Below are 23882 nucleotides of genomic sequence, written 5' to 3' on the forward strand. Positions count from 1 at the left end.
AAAGTCTATAGTTCTGTTTTACTCATAATAATTCTATTTTTTTGTTTTGTTTTACTTTCTCTGTTTGAGACAGGGTCCTGCTCTGTTGTCCATTCTTGGAACAGAACTGGAAATAAATACAGGGTGAGACAGTGATGTTGAGGACAGTGTCACCCAAACCACAAGGGAAAGAAACATGTGTAACAAGGATGAGACCATAGAATGCTGGAGGAAAATCGTGGCCTTTCAAACTTGGAGTCTAATGCTTTTCCTAAAGACAAAAATTTACATCATTTCCTTTGACCCTTAAGAAAATGAAAATGTCACTCTTAGACTTGGGTTAAAGCTCCACTAACATCACGTTAATGTATTTTTTATTCATTCGCTCAATGGACTACTTAAATTTTATTGTCTGGCCTGTAGTTCTTGAGAGGACCCCTCTAATTTTCATTAATTCTCCAGTATTCACTCAATGCTAGGAACCAAAGCCCTACCAAGGCCATGCTACAGGGCCTTATAGTCAAGTCACTAGCAATTAATTCCCAATCACATATACTGAATAAGTGTATCCTTGGCTTCTTTTTCATTGCCACACCCTATGAAGTTTTTTCAGAATTTGTTTTCCTAGACCCAGGCATGGTCACACACATTTATAATCCTAGCACTTGGGAGCAGAGGTAGGAGACTGCCATGAGTTCAAGGCCAGCCTGGGCTACTTAGTGAGTTCAAGACCGGCCTGAACTACATGGCAAGATTCTATCCCATAAAAAAAATATTTTTTGAATTGTCTTTCCTCTATAAAATGTTAATACCAATAATATACTGTATATTCATTTATACAGCTGTGGTCTTTTGAAGGGTCAGGAGACACTGTAATATCTCAGATGTTCCCCAGCTGTCCCAAACCAGTTTTTGTTGCCTTAAGGAAGCTTTTACCCCCAGAGAGAGCACATGATTTATAATTTACCAGTGATTGTGGCCCTTCCAAAATGGTGTTTGCCTCTTAGAATTGCTTCTCCATTGTACAATTTACATTTATTTCCTATCACTTCTTCTCCCTAAGTAACTCGAAATGGACCTGCTTAGTGTCCCCTTACAATGAGAAGCACCATGGGAAGATTTTTGTCACTTCAGTGACACAAACATGGAGCCCCAGAAGACAACTACCCTTTTCAGCTGCTGAAACTGAAACATACGAATTTAGTAATATCTAATTTTAAAAATAAGTAATTTGTTTGACACTGCTTTTTCTGCCAACCTTAAGGAAGAGCAAGGCATGAAGTAACTCCCTGTCAGATGTAGAGTAAAGGTCAATAATATGCTGTGGGACATCTCTTCACCATTGTCGATGAAGTGACAGTGTTCTTCGCTGTTGCTGTATTCCTATACCTAACTGTGTCTTCTTACAAGAGTGTGCTTTTTTAAGTATGTGGGTTGTCAGATGTATTCATTTGCTGAGCTGCCATAACAATATACCATAGACTGGGTGAATTAAACAGCAGAAATGTATTTCCTCACAATTATGGAGGTGAGGAGTCTGAAATCAAGGTATCAACAGAGCTGGTTTCTTGCGAGTCCTCTTTCCTGAGCTTGTAGAAGGCTCTTTTTCTCATGTCTTCACCTCGTCTACACCCTATGCAAGTCTGTGTCCTACTTACCTCTTTTTATATGAACATCAATCATACTGGATTAGAGCCCTTTCTAATGACTTGTTACTTAATAATCTCTTTAATCTCCCTATCTCATGTTCCTAGGTATAGGACATTGAGATTTCAACAGATGACTTTGTGAGAGGGGGTTCACCATTCAGCCTATAATAATGTAACACAGGGAATTAGGAGAACTATTGTGGGCCACAAGCACACAATAACTAAAATACATCTGTTAAATCTGCATTTTTCTCTTGCTAGCTGTGTGTTCTTCCACACATGGGTAACCTCTCTGATTTCCATTCTCTTTAAACATTTGATATTCATTCCTGCCTCAAAGGATGCTTTTTAGAATTGTGTCTAGTCAATAATAGGAACTAAAACTATGAAGTATATATACTTGTCTAGCACAGTGTCTGGCTTATAGCAATTCCTTAGTAGATAGGGAAGCAATTTATTAGCTTTTCCTTTTGAGTATAGATTGAGACTTTAGTACACTGTGAATTAAGATCAGCAAGTCAGTTGATGTTATTAACATTAAGAAGGCAGATGAGCATTTGTCAAACAACTAGAATCTAATGTATAGGCCAGATTAATTTTTGCATAAGATCTATAGATCATCCATCCACTCATCATTCGTTCAACAGTACCACTGTGCATGAAACATGTACCAGTTACAGAAAGCAGTCTTCCCACCTCGTATGTTCTTACTGTCAATTCCCATATTTTCTATAATGTCCCTGGCATTGGGGGGTTTCTACAGGTTACAAAAAGAAGGTCTCAAATTGAACTACTATTATTGCAGTTGGAATTCGTTCTATTCCCTTCAGAAACAGCTTGTGTCCGGGAGAATTTCATGTAGTATCACTCTGCTGGTCCACATTACTAATTCAGCTAATTGCAGCAATTAAGTGAAGGAATTGCTGCTAGTAAGGGAAGCCATTATGCTGTTCCTGAGCAGCTTGCCCAGTGTTCATTAATGATACACCCTATAGATTCCCAGTCATGAAATCATCCACTTGAGACCACATGCCATATGCTCTGAACCCTCTCAAAACCATCATGCACTTCTGTGTTGGCTTAGTTTTTCCATTGCCTACCCTTTGCAATACCTTTTCTTTTATCCTTCTGATTCTCAACCCTGAAATTAGAGTCAGGCTGCACAATATGATTTACAGAAATGAGACTTGAGTCTCCTGAAAGCATTTTGGGTCTCTCTGCTTCACACCCATACAAATTGTCTAGACACAGAACGATTTTCAGCTACAAAGCAGTTGAAAACTCTCTACCTTGCCTGCATCATGGCCTTCTTTAAAGAAATGAAACAGCAACAATAATGGGAGGTGGAACACAGTGACATCTCTGATGCCTTTGTACATTGGTTTCATTATCTTCTCTTTTCTCTCTCTTCTCCCAACCGCACCCCATCATTATTCCTTTAACACGAGCAGCCAACATCAGATGACCTTGTTTCATCTGCTGAATGTTCAAGTGATGATGAAGACTTCGTTGAATGTGAGCCAAGTCCAGGTAGGTCAGGTCAGTCTTCTTTTGCTTGCTTTCTTTTTTCATTTGCAAAAAGCAATACATACAAACATGTTATTATACATGTGTTTTCTATATATTATAGTATATGTTAATGTGTGTACTTCCTATATCTATATATGTATGAGGATACATATATAAATATTAATTCATAAACAAAAGCATCAAATCCCATGGAAGGAGCAGTAAGACCCTAGGGAAATTTGAAGTCCATTGATAGCAAAGAAAAATTTATGGTATACAAGCCAACTTTGGACAAGTATGTACACAGATTGATCACTGAAATAGCCAAAGTATAGCAGCCAGAGGAAACTATGATATTGATAGGGGGTGAGGAGGACATGAAGAACCCTACATTGGAATGAGTCAAAAAAGCATGAAACCAAAGTGGAGCCATAAATATTGATAAATACCACTTAAAACTCAAGAATCACTCTGAACTTTTGTGGCAAAAGTAAATAAAAAGTAAACCAGACAAAATTTTCCATGGGATTTCAACAGCAGTTAACATGGTATTATATTCATACTAATTTTGTTCACTGAATGTCTAGAAAACTTGTGCAACAATTTAGTACACTAAATGCAAAATTAGTGGTAAACAATGTCATGTTAACAGCTGCGATGCTTCAAAATGTATCCACTGTGCTGAAGTTGATCAAACTTTGGCAATTAGAAGCTTCAATGTGTTTCCCATTTGGACTCTGATACATTTTGATGTTTTATGGTCTTTCTTTATAATGAGCTATATATGATATAATGTCCAGCAGGCAACTGCTAGTCCCTGATTATTTCCTATCAACTTTCCCAACTAGTCTGTTTCAAGACTTTCTAAAAGTTAAACATTCATATGTATATAATAGAGAACAGATATCATCGAATTTCTGTGTATGTTTAGCAAACTTAAGAGTCTTAGTCAGGTCAGGATCTTATTTCTGCCAAGGCTAAAAGAAATAAGAAAATTTTCTTTCACTGGGTTGCTTTAATTGTTCCTTTGCTTTAAAAAAAGACATGCCATTGAACATTTTCTTTTGCTAATTCTAGAGAAATTTAAGCTTCATGGAAAAATAATACATTAAAAATTAAGACCTTCTATTTATTTCCCAAAATGATTTATAAGATTTTAAATTTTATTGAAGTCTGCTTGCTTGGTTTCTTGCAAGTGGCATTGAAAACAGGAAGTTCTATGGGTTTCCATCCTTTGAATTACACAGAGAGCTACCGATTATATGTTGGTCTTACTATCCTGGAGTGTGACTTGGTCCTTTCGGACCTCAGCCATATGGAAGGAAGGTAGATGTGGCTTTGTTAGAATTTTTCAGGTTATCAGGTAATAATTTTCATATGCTGACTGAGGTTTATACTCTAAAGAACAGATATATCCAATCTATACCATAACATGGGTACCAAGGTTATATTAAAAATCAATTAATCTACTCATTCATTCAAAAAGTACTTACTAGGACTTGGACAGGATATAATGTACCTCTAAATTTAAATTCTTCTTTTAATAATTTTCATATATGAATTGTTGAAAGTAGAATGAAGAATTTGGGTATATAAATTACCTGTGCAATATAATTCTGTTCAAACATTTTTCAAGAACCAATTATAGTGTTACACATATGCTAGATTTGAAGGTCTCAGACATGAATGACATTATCCACAAGCTATATGTTAAATTAACTAGTTTCCTGACCTATAGTTTAAAATGCCTAGGCTTTAATTAGGATTCTGTTTATCCTTGCTCTAGTTTTCTTCCTTCCTTTGCAATAACATCTGTGGCAATGTTTATCAAATCTTTAGATTTTTAAGTAAAGTCTTTGTAAATAGGGAAGGGTGGAAGGGGTGAAGGGAGGACAGGAAATGGGGAAAAAATAAGAACCAAGATACATCATGTAAAGGTACATGTACTCAATGATAAATGTAAATGTATTGTATACCTTAAATGTACCAATAAAAAAATTTAAGGAAAAAAATTAAGACTTAGCCATTCTGAAATATTACCACCATTTTTTCCCAATTACTCCTCTCCCCCCAAATCATCCCCATAACACTATCCATAACAAGGCAGAAGACTTTCCCAGATCCCAGGTTCGAAAGGTCTATAGATCCCAAGGCTGTGGGTACATACTGCCATGTGACAGTGAACTTGCACTGGCCCAAACTTGAATGGCCCCACCAAGTTTATTTGCTTTATAGAGGCTGCACAGGTATTTTTGCTATCTCAAGTGCAGAGGACTAGAATTCAGTACTAGAATTTCTTGAGTATCTTGGGCAAGATAGGGTGATATAATTTTAATACAATTCATTGTGTTCTACAAAGAGATAAAGTGGGGATCAAGAGTCCTCACCATGATAGCCCTAACTTATAGCTCAAGGAAACTGTTATTAATCCTCTCTGCCTTTGATAATTCAACTCATTACAGTTAAAGAATGAGCCTTTGGGGGCCAGGGATTTAGCTCAGTGGTTCCACCGCCTGCCCCGCAAGCTCAAGGACCCAAGTTCGATCCCCAGTACCAAAAAAAAAAAAAAAAAAAAAAAGAATGACCATTTGTTTTTCCTAAATTTCTTCACTCCGTAAAATATTACTGGTGAGTAGTTTGGATACAGAGTAAGAAGGAGATAGATATCCCTGCAAATGTAGAGAAAGAAAAAGATTGTCCCAAGGACCAGATTATCATGATGAAGGTTACCTACTTAGAGCTATCAAGCTCTCTTTTGCCCCACATGGGATCTGTCACCACAGCCTTCACATTTTCTACAGCAGGAAGAATTACAGTCAGAAACATTACCAGTTTCTAGGGCTAGGTTTGCATTGCTTTAAGAGAACATGTCCACTGCCTGTGTCCAGTAGATAATGGTAACATCTACCTGACTTCCACACACATTGTTAATCTTGCAATTCTACATGAACATTGAGATTAAAATTCTGAGTTTGAACACCCTAATTCACTGTCTTCTTTTCTAAATTTTACCCTTTCCCAGGCCTGGTGCTTGATTCATACACATTAAATTTGATCAATACCCAGGTCTTGTTCCATCTCTCTAAACTATTCCCTGGTTTCCTCTCACTTTATAAGCAAGTTTATTATTTTTCTACCTGTTTTATTTATAAGGCACTTTACCTCTACATGCTATTTCATGATCCATTTGAAGCTTTTACATTTCATAAATTTTGCAATTTAATATGCTATAATTCAAAAGCTTTTGATCTCATGTAGGAATCAAGTTTAAAATGAATGTTTTTTCTTTAAATCAAAATGGATTTTAATGTTTCTGGTTTTGAAGTAGATGTAAGTATTTGGTTTTCACATGCAGAACTTCACTTTGGCATTTGGAGGGAGTCACCATGGTTTACTATAATTTAGTCATATTATGTTTAAGGACAACATGTTATTGGAGTTTGGTTGATAGTAGTCTAGAAACCTTGAAAACCCAATGGATGTATATTTTTATACTGGAAAATATGTAAATGGGTTAATCTCTTAGACTATAATTTCAAGCCACAGGGTAAAACCTAAGCTAAGGTTGGTTGACTCAATTAGTTTGACTTTCAAATATCTCATAATCTTAAACTAAAATTGAACAAATTTTTTTTCCTATCTCTAATTTCATCTCTGCTTACTCAGCTAACACAAAATCTGCTGAGTTATTTTAAAAATCTGTGATTTGGTACAAATAACTATTCTCCAAAGAAAACCCACATCTCTTTAACAATACAAAAGAGAAAAAAAGAAAAAGAAAAAGAAAAAAAAGAACAGGTTTTCCCTCCCTTTCCTTATCTATTCTTTGCATGGAAATTAAACCTGTTTTATTTTGTTTTATTTTATTTGCTTTTGATACTGGGGATTGAATCCATGGCTTTATACTAAGCTACATTCCCAGCCCATTTTTATTTTTTTATTTCCACACAATCTTGCTAAATGCCAAGGCTGGACTCCAACCTACAATCCTCCTGCCTTAGCCTCACAGAGGGCTTGGCATTATAGGCAATTCTATTGAGCCATAAATGTGTTTGTGCTTCTAAATATTTGCTTTAAGATCCAGAATTGAGCTTTTAAACAGTAATAGCACAATAAAGCCATCTGCACAAATTAAAATATCCAGAATAATACTTGAATAAATATTAACTATCTAAACATAAAAGTCAGGTTTTAAACCCCTAATTTAAAATGTCAATTGTGTTTCTCACAAATTCAGTATCTATTACATATTTTAGATATTTTTCTGTGTACACAAACACTTTTCTTCCCACTGGACTTCTTTCGATACTAAGTTGTGCAGTCAACTCACATTTCATTGTCCTTTCTTTGCATTCAACAAAAAAATCAGATGAACTGCCAAGGATTCAAATAACCAGCAGCAAATAAATCTCATCATGAGGTTATAGAGTTCAAAAGGCAATTAGGATCTTATTAACTTCACATTTGTGACCTAGTATGTGGAATGAATTCTGAAATTCAGAAACATTATGAAATTCACTTTTCATTTCTTCTCTCACCTCCTATTCCTAATATTTCTACCATTGGAAATAGAAATAACATCCAAATATATATATATTGTGTAATTAAATTAGAAATTATTAACTAACTAGATTTTACATATTTATAGTCTCAAGGTTCTAAAAGTCTTGGTGTCAAAGGTGATAGAAAGGATAAGAAGCAAAAACTAAGACCTTTTACACCTGAGAAATGGGCATAGCATGACTTAACAACCATATTGATTCATATAGTACTTAACCAGTGATAAATTTTTTCCGGTTGTCAATTAATTAGCATTTTTCCTTCATTTTTGTTGAATCCCCTTTGATCAAATCTCAAGGGATAGCACTTCCACTAGGGGGCAGACAGCAAAAGGAAGTTAAAATGAAACACATCCATTCATCAATAGGGCTGTACTGAACAAGTTCCATAGTGGTTAAAGTGAAGTAGATATTTAAACTAATGAGAGTAATAGCAGATCACAAAATAATCACTATTCCCAGAGCATATCTCATATATATTTTTACTACTCAAATCTGCAGTCCTCCCTTAATCTTTGTAAGTTTGAAATGCCTCAATAGGGCCGGGGATTTAGCTCAGTGGTTACACCGACTGTCTTGAAAGCACAAGGACCCCAGTACCAAAAAAAATGAAATGCCTCAATAGGTATTCATGATACAGAAATCTGGTGCTGAGTTGTTAAAAGTTCACCAAATCATTAGAATTTTTGTTCACTGGAACGTAATAGAATATGGAGTAGAAATGTCAAGACAATAATAATTTTCTAATAAAGACTTATTTATAAAGTCTTATTTACCAAAATAAATATGATTTTACCAGTATAAACCCTCTTAGCAGATGTAAACTGCAAAACATTTTAGCAGATATAATAAAATTTACTTAATCTAATAAATGGCAAAACATAAATATGCCGCCATTGACTTTAAATATAGTTATAAACTTTTTGTTTATACAAATACATTTTGTCACATTAATATCTCCTGAACTTTTGAAGAGTTAGCAACTTAAATAATTTTATTACAGAGAAGCAGATTTTTAAAATTGACTTATTTAACTTTATGAAGATTTTCTCTAAAAGGAAACTCATGATTGGTAAATAGAATCATGTTTAAATTTCAATTGTCAAGTGGCTCTTTGATAAGCAGTTGAATAATAAACACTTATCTGAAATGTCATAGGAGTTTTAAATGTGTCCAGAATTTCACCTTGAAGAACTCAGGTCCACTTGCAAAGACTTCTAATAAAGAGAAAATGAAAGCAATCTGAGGCAAATATTTTAGCTTTTTAAATAGGATTATAAGTGTAAAATTACTTAATTTAATCATTTTTGTCTATGAACATTAGTCAGTTTTACATTTTAGTTATAAGTGTCCAATGAACATAAAAACAAGCAGTTATCCATATATTTAGGTCTATAACTGCTAAGTCCTATCAATTTTTTAATTTGCTTCACTAATCTATAAATTAATAGAGTATATTCATGGCACCATAGCATTCCCAATTTAATGGCATATTTCTGTCTTCATTCATTAACCCACTGAATGAAGAAGTTCTATCCCTTTTTGGTAACTGAATTCTACCCCAAGTTAATTTTTAATACGTTATAGCAATTATGTGTCTTTTAAAACCACAGTGCTAAAATGTTTGAAAATTAACCTGAGAGTAAATTTATAAGTACTATGTAGGAAATATTTACTAATTGGTTATTATATTTTAGGCGATGGGCAACTCAGGGATAATGTATATATGTGGCCATTGATTGACATTACTATAGATTTCAACACAAAAATAACAAATGTAAAAATTATAAAAATTAAAATAGTTCCATTTAGCTCTATTTCCTAAGATTTTTTGTACATTGGTGTGGAGGGAAATAGAAGCTGTAATATTAGTGTGTAAGTATAAATACTTCTATTTGAAAGTTTAATAAATTACTTGTTTATGTAACAATCTTGTGGAACTACTCTGTGTAGACACTGGATTGGGTGCTGGAAAAAGAAGAACCAGTAAGATCTGATTCCATCCTATGGGTTCATAGTCTGTTAGAAAAGTCAGATATAAAAATAAGGAGAATAAAAGGAAAGAAGGAAAAGGGAAGGAAGAAACAATGTGGATGATGAATAGAAAAGCTGAGGTCATTATTGACATTCTAAGAAGAGTTCTCTAACTCAGAGAGTAACATACATCCTTCAAGGACAGGCAAGAAAAAAAATCATAAAGTCAACAAGCCACAGATTGAATTAATCCCAAAGGGCATTGTTCTGTATCTTAATTTGGGAACATAGAATTTCTCATGTATTATAATAAAAAAATTAGTACAATTAAACAATAAACTTTAATGATGGTGTGAACCGTATAATCTAGTGCAAGGGATTTCTTAGGTAATAGGGTAAAGGGTAAAGATGGATGTGTCAATGAGAGAATTTCAAGCCAAACTCAAGAGAACTTCCTGTTTTCAAATGTCAGTGCAAGAAGATAGAAAATGATGTCAATGAAATCATTAAGCAAGTCCCTCCAAAATAAATAACATAAATAAAATAAGGATTGGGTTTTAAAGAAGGAATTTTTATGATTTTCCATTTATTGTTTCTGTTCGGTAATTTTTTCCTCCCTTAAGCCCCAAGTATACGTACTGTGTGTGTATATATACATATATATACACATATATATATGTATGTGTATACTAAATATATAGTGCCTGTCATTTTGTAAAGATGATAGTAGACTATTGTGAGCAGAGATTAACAACAGCCCCTGCCATCAGTCGTGTTTACGCAGAAATTCACGTCATTCCTAACCACCATCAGCCAACATAGGCATGCATGACACTGTTTTAACTTGGCAAACAAAGCATGTGAATTTTCTTTAGTTTTTGTTTTCTTTTTTATCATAATTATAATGGTGATTCCATAATTCAGTTATCCTTGGGAAGGGTGGAAAGAAAATTATACAGATATATCTATCCATATATGCACATTCCTGTGTATATAGAGAAGTGGATATGTATCTGGTATATATTTGAACAACATTTTCGGTCATTTCACCTCATCTTGTGCCGCATGAATTTTTGGTGGTTCAATTTCTTTGTTTTGTTTTGATTCACATTTAGTGTTTTTATCATTATGGCTATTTTTAATTCATTGCTATACTTTGATTAAATAATTATGATCATTATTTTTAAATACTGAGAGATATATAGATATACAAATAAAACAAGGCAACAAAATCTTTTCTTGCCATCCTAACTTGAATTCCTCCCTTCCAGCATATCCCTCCAGTATTTATCTCAAAATGAAACAAATCCCAACAAAATCCAAGAAAGTTGTGTACAAAAGAATGAAATATGGTGTTTTCCTTTTCTTCCTCCTATGCATATTTTTTTCTTTTACTTTCCTCCCTTTTCCCTTTTTATTTTCCCCTATATCTGCACAGGCCACTCACCTTACACTTCCCTTTATAACAATGTTATTATTTGAAAAGATGTACAGATGAGCCAGAAAATCAATAATAAGTGCATAATACATACATACACACATGCATATATAAATGAAAATGTGCAGAAATCACAGAGAGACACACCCCTCTCCAGAAATTTCAGATGGCATAAAAAGAATTTTATTGCAGATACAGAATCTATGTTGTATCTTTCATTTCTGGATAAGCCCAGATCATTGTGTGGCATGAAGTGACACTTTTGTAGCTAATCAACTAACTTGAGCCTCCATCACCAGTGCATGGGCTGCAGCTACAACATCCTGTGTTTCATCCAAGTGACACATTCAGGCTAGCTAACCCAGCAAGTTCAATGTGAATTGTGGGGATAACTTTCTTTTGTAGTCATAATTTCATGGGTTCTCATTTTTCTTATTATTTCCATTTGGTCACAGCAGCCCCCCAAAAGCTGCTTTTGCAGCGTCTCTGTATGGTTTTGTTCCTGTGTTTTCTTTCCTTGGCATAGTGGTCAAGCATGTGTCTCTTGTCTGGCACATTTGTCTTGTCATCTTGTCTTGGAGTCCACTGTCCTGGTGTCGTTCTGTGATTCTGTTCTCTGTTGGTAATATGTGGTTTGAAATTCTTTGCCTTTATTTCTCATCCCCCTATTGTCTCTACTTTTAACCTTACCCTTAGGGAACTTCACAAAGAAGCAAAGCAAATTTTCAGTGGAATTGTATGGTTTATAACTGTGATTTGCATCTGCCAGTCATAAATTTCACTTTTACCTGACTAAGGAGGCAAAACTTACAGTGGGAAGCTACTGCTAATAATATTGAAACAGCAACAAGAAACCCTTGTTGATTTCTTTGGTATGATTCAGTTGGCGTATTTTTAAAAGGATTTACCAAAGAGCTAATTTCCAAAGAATTTTTCCATAGGTTATCAACCTTGTAGTTAGAATCTTTTGTTCAAGAACAGATCAACAAAAGCATGTTTTCAGAAAATGCTAGTGACAGGCACCATCCTACTGTGGTATAGAACAACGCCTGCTCCTGAATTGGTGAGGAATTATGAAAATCTGCATGCTTTTTATTATAGAATGCATTTATGTTTATGTATTTTAACATCAAATATAAAGTTATTCAGCAAGGCATCTTATTAGGGGGAAAATAGCTTTTTAACTCACTGATTCTACCTCATGCATATTTCAAGGTAATAGTATCTTTTAATCTCTCACAAATGATATATATTTTATTCTTATTTTATTTTTTAATTCATGGAAGCATTAGAAAGCCAACACGTTGACTTGGATCTGCATTATTTCTTTCTTATTCCAAAGAGCATGACACACAATAACCTTAGTTCTGAAAATAGAGTCTGAATTCAGCTCATTGTCCATGTGTTCGATTCTACTTGTGATTATCCAATTTGATACATTACTTGGAAATATTCAGTTTGTCTGATACTAATGATATGAAAAGGATACTTTTAATAACTTCACCTTCTTGCCCATACAGATTGAGCACAAGAATATGAAATAGGTGTAAAATTGGTGGTAAAATACTAGATTAAATATTGTCCAAAGATTAAAAGTCCAGTTTTTAATATTCAGTAAAAGCATGGAATGCACATGGTTTTCTGATGGTGGCTTTTGTTAGTGCCAGGGTACTTCTTTCTCTCTCATTAAGAGTAAGAGGGAAAGAGAAAAACAAGAGGAATTGAACAGTTTCTTGTGAGCTAAGAACTTTCTGGTGAAAGAAGGGAGACAAGGAGGAAGAAGAGGAAAGGAGAGATGAAGGAATGAACTGAGGAAGGAATGATGGTAGAAGAGACAGAAGAAGGAAAGAGGTATTGACTGTGAGCAGTGCACAAGAGCTTGCTGTTAAATGTTTTAAAACCAGCACAGGCACCCCCTCACACATACACACACACATTCAACCCTAATTTGTAATATTTCCACCATGAGTGATTCCAATTTACCAAGATGACAGGCCTAACCTCAGAACTGGAAAGTGATGCTCAATCATACACTATGTAGTTTTTTTTTAATCATACAAGCAATGTAAGATTTTGATAACTTTGAGAGCAAGAGTAAAATAATTAGGAAGCCATTTATTTTAAGCTCTTATTATCTTTGTTTCAACACTATGTATCTGTAATTTTATGTATTTTGATTTTTTTTCAAAGACCATGTTTTAACTATGACCTTACAGAATTCCTAAAAATATACAAATCAACTGTTATAAACTAGTGCTAGTCCTTCACTGGCCTACTGTTTGAATGCACCGCTGGGCATTTTATTTACATATTAGTTTAATTTATAAGGTAGAAACTACTGTGGCCACAATTAAGAAAAATCGAGTTGAAATAATTTGCTGTTCCATAGTCACATACTTGCACATAAGTGACAGAAATGAGTCAGAGCTAAATCTGTTTGAAGATGGATAGCTTTTCTTTATATTGCAAACTGCACAGAGAATCTAGCTTAAACATTTATTAAGGTACTGTTTTGGAATTATTGTGTGCCGTGCTCATTTGCAGAGCTTAACGCAAGTAGTGCACCCTTATTACCCTGAGGAGGTCCTTGCATTAGTGCTGCAGATAAAATGAGTTTGAGTGTATTATGGTTTTATAGATGGCAAAATTAAGACAGTAAAACAGAGCTGGGACTGTGCACTTTCTGTAGGTAAACAGTGCAAAAGTTATGTCTGTATCTCCCTGAGGATGTCTGTTTTGATGAATTTTGTACCCTCAAAAGTGAATTGCCAATTCTCCCTTTCTGACACTGAAGGTGATCTGTGTAATTCTTAGGTTTTCATACTCTCTTTCTTGAGGTTTGGTAATACTACAATAGGTGCATTCCTTAGCATATAATTGTAATCTATAGTATGAGTTCATTACTCAGTAGTTATATTTTTGTAACTTTTAAAATATAATGAATTTTATTTAGTCACTGTATTTGATGGATGTTAATTAACCAACTGCCCAACGAAATATGTCCATGCCTTTTGCTTCCACATTTTCTCATAGAGTAAACTAGCATATTAACATTTAAAGCCACATAAGAATCATTGGACTGTAGAAAATACTGCAAGTTTTTAAAAGATCATTTTACAGTTAAATGTTTAGTTATTGTTTTGTGAATGAGTTTGAGAAATCTGGAAGTTATAAAGGAAAGTGTTGGGGCATACCAGCCCTTTTAATTTGATGATATATATTCTTTCATCAGATTTCTGATGGTACAGTGTTTTACCTTATTTTAATATGAGATTTAATTGTCCCTATGATCAACATTCTGTGATAGCACATATAATACTGAATAAAGTCATTTGAAGTGATTTTTTAGGCTTTCTCCTATAGGTTGGGCACTGTTACATCTTTGTTCCTTCATTCAGTAAATATTCATTGGGCTCTTAGTGTAGACACTATAGTTGAGTATAGTCTAAAGTGTTTTACATTTTTATTAAAGGTTGTGAGATCATTCAATTATGATTTATCCAAGAGCTTTGGTTAAAATGATTACCCTGGTTTCTGGCAAGACAGAATGGTTCTGGTATTCCAGAGAAATACCAACAATTATGTGAAATGTGTCTCTTGATATCACCTATATGGTCATATGTGCACAAAGGATTTTAGCTCATTCCTCTTTATCAGTTCCATTGAAAACGTGATCAGACAGCAGCCACTTCTAACTGATGTTAGGATTCTAAGAATAGAGGTGCTTAGAGATGTGTGTTCTTTTGTATTTCAGGAATAATTATCTTTCTTGGTGAACAATATTTTACATGTTACCACTAACAGAAAACAAACGTGAGTGCAAGCGAAGAAGGATAATTTTTTTATCCCTTTTCTAATATCTGTGTGCTCTTGATATCTCTTAAAATCATGCCCATCTTCTTATTTTGTTTTTCTTGGTTTCAAACTTCCTTGCATTAAATATCTACAAGTATAATAAAATAAAATCAAAACAAGTAGAATATCTTGGGCCATTGGAAAGTGGCCCATTGAATTTTCCATGCCAGGAAAAGAAATGTTAAAAGGAGTTAGGAAAGGCTAAAATTCAGGAAAAGAAAGTAACTTTTAAAAACTGTTTGCTTTTGTTAGAATCCTCCTTCCAAGAAAAGTATGTTCTGCCCAAGCATTTGAGGGTTTTCTTACAAGTTCCATGAGTCCTGACCTACCCAGAACACCGATGTTAAAGAAGAAAATGTATACAGTTGAACATGTTTGTATCCTCTCTGTTCTATGCTGTGGTCCTATCTTAACTAGGAAAGACAAAGGCATCCCCCTTCCACTAAAAGATAATAACCACTGGTAAGGTATTGCCAAGTGTTCACATTTGTCGCATCCATACTCAGAGCAAAAGATGCCTGCACAAGACCAGAGAGCAAATTTCAGACTTTGAAGGTCTTACAGTCTTTGTCATAACTATTAAGTTTTACAGTTGTAATAAGACAAAAGTAGCCAAATACAATACATAAACGAACGTATATGGCTGTGTTTCAATAAAATTTCATTTACAAAAGCAGACCTTGAGTTGGATTTGGCCCACGAGCCATAGTTTTGTTTTTTATTTTAAACTAAATCTTAAGGCATCAGAAGCTTGTAGTCTTTAATAAATATTGTAATTTCTTGCCTATTATATAGTCAATCCTAACAAACATTTCTTGAGTTTTTCACTAAGCATGTGAGAGCACATCAGATAGCATAGAATATTAAAACTCACCTTTAGGGCCGTATCCATTATATTATGCTCTTATCTCAGACATGAAATATGACCCCTACATTTTCCGCTAAGTCTAATGTTTTGCCCTTTTTTTGAGCAAATCTATCTTTTGCACTCCCTATCTCTGCTGGGCATGGACAGCATTCTGTCTTGCTCCACATCTCTTCTGCAGTAGCTTCCTTGCACTACAGCCCACATAATGTGCCACATCCCAGTAATTCTTCCCCAAACTTTGGCTGTGGGTTATTGAGCTGACAAAGATCTAAATGACTGAGATTTGATATTTGCAACCTGCTGAGAACTTTTTCTTTCCTTGTACTCTTTGATTTGTAGCATTATAAGTTTTGTGGGGAAAGTGAGAAAAACTTTCTGAGTGGCACAAGCCATGAATGAGGAAGACAAAATTGAAGAGGCACAGTATATATGACTTCTTTCTGCACTGAGAACAAAAGTATTTATTTATATCTTTGTCCTCTGAATGCTGAAGGTGAGGGATTATGCAGTCTGGTGCAGGAAGGAGCATTCTATGTCCTGAGGAGAATAATGTGTTCAATCACCTGGCAGAAGATTAGAGAGGAGCAGGCTAGGAAAATACAGGTTCAAAGCCCTATTTAGTGTTGCTGTGAAAATGGCATTTGTTATTTAAGGATTTTATTTTCTAAATTAATGCTTAGTCTCTTTAGCATCTTTGACATTAGAAAGCTGTGGAGAGGAAATACGAAAGACTCATATATGAACACTGGGTAAACTATGTAGCCAGATCCTAATGTATCCCAACCCCAGAGGGAGCATAAGATAAACTTTTGGGCACCAGGATGCTTAGTAATAACATTAAGAGCTTTCTCCATTATCAAGACCCCCGCTGTGGTTTCTTTCATGCCTGGAGTTGTAACAATAAAGAAACTACAAAGAAAGTGAAAAAACAAAATGAAGAGATGATATAAGAAAACAAGAATGATGAAGCCAGTTGGAGTGGCTATGTGGCAGGAGATACAGGGGTTTACTTTTAAAATTTCCTAACTTGAAGATAGTGTTTTACTAAGCCTCTGAGATCAAGGAGAGTAAAGAAAACAAGAATCAAATGAGAGTAGATTAAGTACTATTGATGACCTGAGAGAGAATAATGGAGTAAAGATTCTTTATCTCCCATTACACTTGCAAAATCTCGTATTTTAACATGTGCTTAGTTGGTTTGCTCAGTTGTTTGCATTTGGTCACTACTAGCTTTCCCTGTAATGCAAGGGAACAGAATGAGGCACCAAGGGTCAATAGATGAAGTAGAGCGGGATTGATACAATCTATAGCAGCTTGAACTCTGAGAAACTAGACAGAATGTACCTTCATTTCATGGCATTTAAATAAAATATTTTTAAAATACAAAGAAACTTTGCGAAGGCCAAAGAAGGAGCAATGATGAGACACAAAGTGCTTTCATTCTAGTTTTTTAAATTTCCTGTAGATATAAATCTTTCAAAAATTTGGAAGAATTTTTTCTCAGTGAAATTCCCAGTTAGGGTCTCACTGGTGACATTGAGTATACAATTAAACCCTATAATTTTTCTTCAGTACTTCCATAAAGCTAAGATCTTTTGCTTGGATCACTTTGCTTTTTCTTATAATTTCAGAGCTTTTATAATTTTAAAGTTATAGGATTAAGAATTTTGGAAGCCTATGAAGATAAATTAATTTGCTCAAGATCAGAGTTAGTGTCTGTTTGAGTTATAATTAAATCCTAGGTGTCCTAAATCCATACCAGTTCACTGATATTGTGTATCAAATTTATTTTAAAAAATACCCAAAGGTTTTTATTCCAAACTGAAATGATATCCAATAGATAATTCAGAGAATATGTAAGAAAGTCATTATCTTCTCTACTGGTCATGACTACCACACAAGAGAAGATATCACTGAGCCACTGAGGGGTCAGATTTCCAACTCCACATTCTGGAGGTCAAAAAGGAAACAGAGCTTATAGGCAGTTGGTGAAGGAATTGGCAGGGACTAGAAGTCACTTGCAGTACAGACTGAATGAGTGTGTGTTTCAGTGATGCCCTGTTGTTGACAGTAACGATTCCTTCCTCCAGATAGGACAATGGTGTAAATTAGAGCACTACTTCCCAACTTGAATTCAAACCAACACTAGACTGTGCCAAAGCTTTCACTGATCCATGGTGAAATGATAAAAATAAGGACAATACAGTGAATCTCCATAAAATTAAACTTACAGAATGGCCCTATATTCTGACATGATAGCCTGTGTTTTTTGATGGTTACATTCAATGTGCTTTAACAAAAGCAGTGGTTTCTTACCACTTATAGCATTCTTAATTAGCAAAATAAAAGTTGGCACCTGTTTATTAGTCTCATATTTTCTTCTTAGAAATTTTTTACTCAATCTGTGAATAACCGAACATCCAGAAACCAGAAAACAAGAGAGTTATGATGGTCTATATTTTACCACACTAGATTGTAGTTGGTCTTTAATCTAAATTTTAAATCTCAATCTGAATTTTATTATGAACAATTCAATCAAGCCATTTATTTAACTGAGGTCCCAGGAAGTTACTATTCTAAACAGCATTCACTTGGTATTAAAATAATGTTTAATCTCACTAAGAAAATATATATTAAAGGCACAGAATGACATAGATTCTTTCAAAATAATTATAGAATAAATAATAATAGAATGGAAAGATCAGTATATTAGCAAACATGCTTAAAGGAAAACAGAGATTTCTAAGGACTGTATAGAAAGATATTGATATAAAATATGCCTGTGTGTTAAATCTAGAATTTTTTTTTCTCACGTTAAGCCTTAGAGTAAAATAGAGCTATTTTGCTGGGGATTTAGCTCAGTGGCACCACGCCTGCCTCACAAGCACAAGGTCCTGAGTTCAATCCCCGGTACCAAAAAAAAAAAAATAGAGCTATTTTGGAGAGCTGAATTAGCTTATATTTGAGACAACATAATCAATCTATGTCTAGAGAAGGACAAATACTGTAGCCTTCACCCCCAAAAAGGTATGTGATCTACACAAAGGCAACGGTGAATTTTTCTCTACAATCCTTATGTTGCCTCTCTTTTTTTGTCTCTTGGATAATTTATGTCAATAATATTCTGCTTCTTGAAATTTATTATCTAACTATTGAAAATGTGACACTTATTTTAGGCTAATAAGGAAAGAGACAGAGTTTATTGAGTGCTTCTTAGCAATCAGAGGTTTGAAGCCCTGAATCAGGTATAAGGATTAAATGATCAGTAACCAATTTAACAATGATTATCTCTCGGTAGTGGAGATTTTCATTTTGTTTGTCATATTCCAAAATCTCCGTATTACATTTGTAGTCAGGAAGAAGAGATATGTGTTGTTTGCTTAAATGTGAAAAACTGTAGTAGGAGACCAAGAAGGGAAATTATGTGAATATTTAGGTGTAAGACCTCTGCCCGATGAAAGAGAGAGAGAGAGAGAGAGAGAGAGAGAGAGAGAGAGAGAGACTGAGACTTTCCTTTTCTATGAATTGAATTATGATGTAAGGCCATGCGAGGGAAACTGCTGGAAAAAGTCAATGATGACAATGATGATACATAGGGCCACATATAGCTGAGCACGCAGTTCCCTGAGGTCAGTCCTGTTCATCATCTGACAAATGGTCCATGGACACACCAGGTGGTCATACAGCAGCAGTGGGCACAAGACATCCTGTAAATGACCCTTTACCAGAACGTTTAAAATCTGTGCTTGGAAATCAGGAACACAGATGGGACATGCAGTGGCCTTCAACAGACACGTGAGGATATGATTGATTCTTTAGCCCAGCCTCTGGGTCCTGTGTACATCCTCATAGCTAACCACCCCTTATCTGTTCATCTGCTTGTTAGATGTAATAAATTCAAGAAAGGATGCACTTCCAAATGAGTAATTAAAAACTTCACACTCCTCTCAACTTTTCTCTTCCTTTCCTCCTCTCCCTTGATAAGATGTCCAGAAAATTAAGCCAGATGCAGATTAATTGAGACTCTCTTCCATGTAGGGAGCATCTGTCACTGTGGCTGCAAAGACTATCTTAATGAATTAGAACGTTTGATTACCTGTAATACAAAAGAATGCATCTGCCCCTTCAGTCATTTAGTTTATCAGGGTTGTTTGGTTGTACTTTCTTTTCACATGAAGCTTATGACTGTAGTCCATCCCCGAAGCTCTGAGATCTTCCAGCATTTATTGTTTTCCATGTCTTTACCCTTTCCCTTATGAAAATGGGAAAAAAGCCCCTTTGGAGGAGAAATGAAAAACTCCATCATGAACATATTTTTAGAAATAACTGGTTAAACATGTTCCAAGTATGATGCTTGGAGCATATGTACTCAAGCAAAAGAAATGTTTAAAGATAAAAACAGCCACTTCTAACTATCAGCAGTAGTAGTGATTCCCACACTTAGATTTAAGAGATGGGAGAGCTTGCTAAGACTTTTTGATTTCCATTTTGCTTTCTGGGTTAATTTCCTTTGGTGTTTGTTAGTGTATAAATTTTTCAGAAAGTTCTCATCAAATTGTTAAAACCAAATCATCATACATAAAATGCTTTTTTAACATTATACATAATGAATTTTTAAGAAATTGATCCTTATTTCTAAAATATTCCTGCAGGAATACCTGTATACTTATATAGTCCAAAAGATTGAAACAGGAAATTGATAATGCACTGATGCTATTACTGATCCAATAACCCATGTTTTGAAAAGGTCAGGCAGTGCTACTAAAGAACAAATATTTATCTTTGTGGCCATTAAAATCTGATTTCACTTTTCATTTGCCACATTCAGAGTCTGCTTTATGATCTTCCCTGTGTTATGACTTCACTTTTTTACTGAGCTGTTTTGTCTGCATCCATTGCCAAATGTCATTACATAGCTTCCTTTATCACATGAATTGGTGAAATAATTCTTTATTGAATTACTGCAGTTTCAATTTCTAGATTGTTTATGATTCACTCTGGGTTAGACACTGTACGAATGCTGATTTGTGATTATTGAATGTGATGGGTACATTCACCCTACCCGTTGCCCATCAGTCAGACCTTTTCCTCCATTTTCTTCACTGTGGTTTGTTTTCATTAGAGAGGATTTCAGAATTAGGGCAGCAAGGAGAGTCAGTCACCATGTAGAACCTAGTGGGATCTTACATACTGGAGAAATCCCCCATTAGAAAATGATGCACAAAGAATCCCACAGTTACCAGTTTTTAAGATTGTTTTAACTTTTGGTTTTCAAATAATTTCAAAGCTGGAGTAAAGTTGTAAAGAGAGTACATGGAACACCCTCATGTCCTTACATTCACCAGTGCACACATGTGCTTTACCATTCTCTCTCTGTACAGATGACCTTCAATTTACAATAATCCTTTTTTTTTTTTTTTTTTTTTGCTACCGGGGATCAAACTCACAACCTTGTGCTTGCAAGGCAGTCACAGTGCCATTGAGCACGGTGCCACTGAGCTAAATCCCCGGCCCTACAACTCCCATTTTAAGTTGAAAATGCATCTCACTGAACGTTGTAGTTTAGCAACACAGTTCACTGTACAGGATCATGTATCTGATGGGGAACTGTAGTCCACTGTTACAGCCTGATATTGCTGGAGAATGATACACGTGTTGCTACTCTCAGAAAATATCAAAATACAAAATTTTGTGGAAAGCTTATACTGAATAAGTATTGCTTTTGCACAATCGTAAAGTTACAAAATCATTCATTCAACCCATTGTCAGTTGGGGATCATTTTTCTATGTGAATATGTGGATATAAACTACACACAAACAGATGTATCAGAGTCAAAAGAGAATGTGTATATATAATAAATGTATATAAATATATAGATGTATTTACCCATAAACAACTTGCTAGTAAGTTGAAAACCTGCCCTTTACCCTAAGATGATTCAGTGTGCATTTCCTAAAAAGGGCTGTCTCTCTGAGTATGATTATCAAAATCAGGAAATGTATCCTTGGTACATCTAGATCTCATTGAGAGTATATATTCAAATTGCACTAATGCCTTTTTAATGGCCTTTGGAATTACTTTTTCTGGTCCCTCATTCTGTCTGGGATCATTTCATTTCATTCTCCACCTCCAGATCAACAAATTTCTGAAGTATTTTCCTGATACAGGTATGTTATTTTATTTTACTTCTGTTCTTGTGGTGGTCACAGATTAAGTGGTGGTAGATTAATGTGGAAGCAGGAGGTTTCAGCCTGCACCAGAGGAAGATTACCTCTCTTCAGATTAACTAGAGTTATGGCAAAGAATAGTCATTCCTTAGAGAGCACTGATAGAGATTATTCTGATCAACTGAATGGTTTCTAGTAATGCTTTTACTTACAATAACTGCTTATATTAGCACTTACTATGTGTTGAGCATAGGAGACACAGGGATATGAGACAGAGCAAAACCAGAAATGACACTGGTGGAGTCAGGTGAAACAAACTGTCAGTTGACTAATCAAATAATCTTTAAATAAATAAAAGAATGGTGACAAATTCTGATGAGTGCTCTGAGCATCAGAAGCAAAAGCCTCTTTGCCATAACAGATACCATGGTAGGAGAGTACCAAGGTGGTGGCTGGCAATGTGAGCAGGGAAACCACTGATGAAATTATATTTGAGCTAATAATCTAATATAAGTGGGAATTACCTGAGTAAAGAGGAAGGAAAAGGAATTTGAGCTTGCAAGAAATTTTAGATGTAAGAAAAATCAACCATCACTGAGGAGTCTTATAGAAGCAGCAACTATCACACAGGATTTTTGTCCTAGGAATAAAAGAAATAATTAAATGGCTTTGTGTCCTTTGCATCCTTGAATGAATACACATCATGGGGAATTTTATAATCCTGCATTGCACCTTGGAGGGCAGGGAGTGGGCTTTGTGAAAGACGAAGATTTCATGGTTAAAACGCATTCACTGGAGAAACGTGTTTTTTGTTTTTGTTTTTATGTCTTAGTTACCTTTTCATTGCAGGGACAAAATAGCTAACACTCACAAGTTAATGGAAGAAAGATTTATTAAAGCTCACAGTCTGTAGTGATTTCAGTTCATAGTTGAGGGGTTCCAAGGCAGGGCAGCATGGCATCACATAGGAGAAACAGTCCATGGCAGGGTAATCAGGAAGCAGCAAGCAGCAGCATGCTTTTCATCTTTTCATTTTATTTCATTCAGGCTACAAGCCTAATGGTTGGTGCCACCCACACCCAGGGCGGGACTTCCCATTACCCATGCCCAGAGCAGTGCTAACCAATCAGTGGACTAATCCAGTTATCACACCATTAAACCACATTTGCACACCCTAGATTCAGCCACCTCCAAAATTTCCACCTATGAGCACATGATATGGTTTTTGGGGGGCATTTAGATACAAGCCATAACATTTTAAAAAAGGTAACTATTTCTTTTGTTGGCACATGAATTGCTCCCAGTAAAGAGGAACATCATAGGAATATATAGATGAGTCATTAGAACCATTTCCAGGTTCTCAAGTTTTCAGTGATACTTTATGGTTTGGTGTATGGTTGTGGATTATTTCTTCAAGCATAGTTTTGATATGAGAGGAATAACTTAAAAGAGCATACAAATGTTAGGAATTTTACATCTCATAGGACCTAGTAGTAAATTACTCACACAATAGTTCTTTAAAGTAGCAGATGTTGTCTCATCCTTCTGCTGGAGATGAAAATTGAGCCTATTGAGGAAGTGGTGATTAAATACTGATCTACTTACAATTCATATACTTTAGAGAAAACATTCCTTCTTTCCCACAGCCCTCCTCACCATTGTAGCCAATATCTGTTGTTGATGTGTAATTTTAAGTGGATGATCATTTCCCAATATAATCAGTGATCTAGGAGGAAATGGTTTTTATAATTTGATTTATTAATACTTATGCCATAATAAAAATTAAGATTTTTGCTTCTATAGTTGTAATGAAAAATACTTTTTCACAAAGACTGTATATTAATACTGATAATAATAAAGAAATGATACTCCAAAAATGAAAT

At 34.9% G+C, this 23882-nt stretch overlaps 1 protein-coding gene across 1 annotated transcript in view; it reads left to right on the plus strand.

Annotated features, from left to right (window-relative positions):
* The window catches only part of Nrxn3 (neurexin 3), a 1580164-nt gene that overhangs the window by 1524237 nt on the left and 32045 nt on the right, over nt 1-23882 (plus strand). The window contains 1 exon segment of the mRNA XM_087195138.1: nt 3080-3158. Within this exon segment, the coding sequence (XP_087051264.1) occupies nt 3080-3158 (79 nt within the window).

The sequence above is a fragment of the Heterocephalus glaber genome, unplaced genomic scaffold, assembly GCF_053883595.1.
Source record: "Heterocephalus glaber isolate CG9 unplaced genomic scaffold, H.glaber_assembly_v1.0 deba00001608, whole genome shotgun sequence".
Taxonomy (NCBI): Eukaryota; Metazoa; Chordata; class Mammalia; order Rodentia; family Bathyergidae; genus Heterocephalus; species Heterocephalus glaber.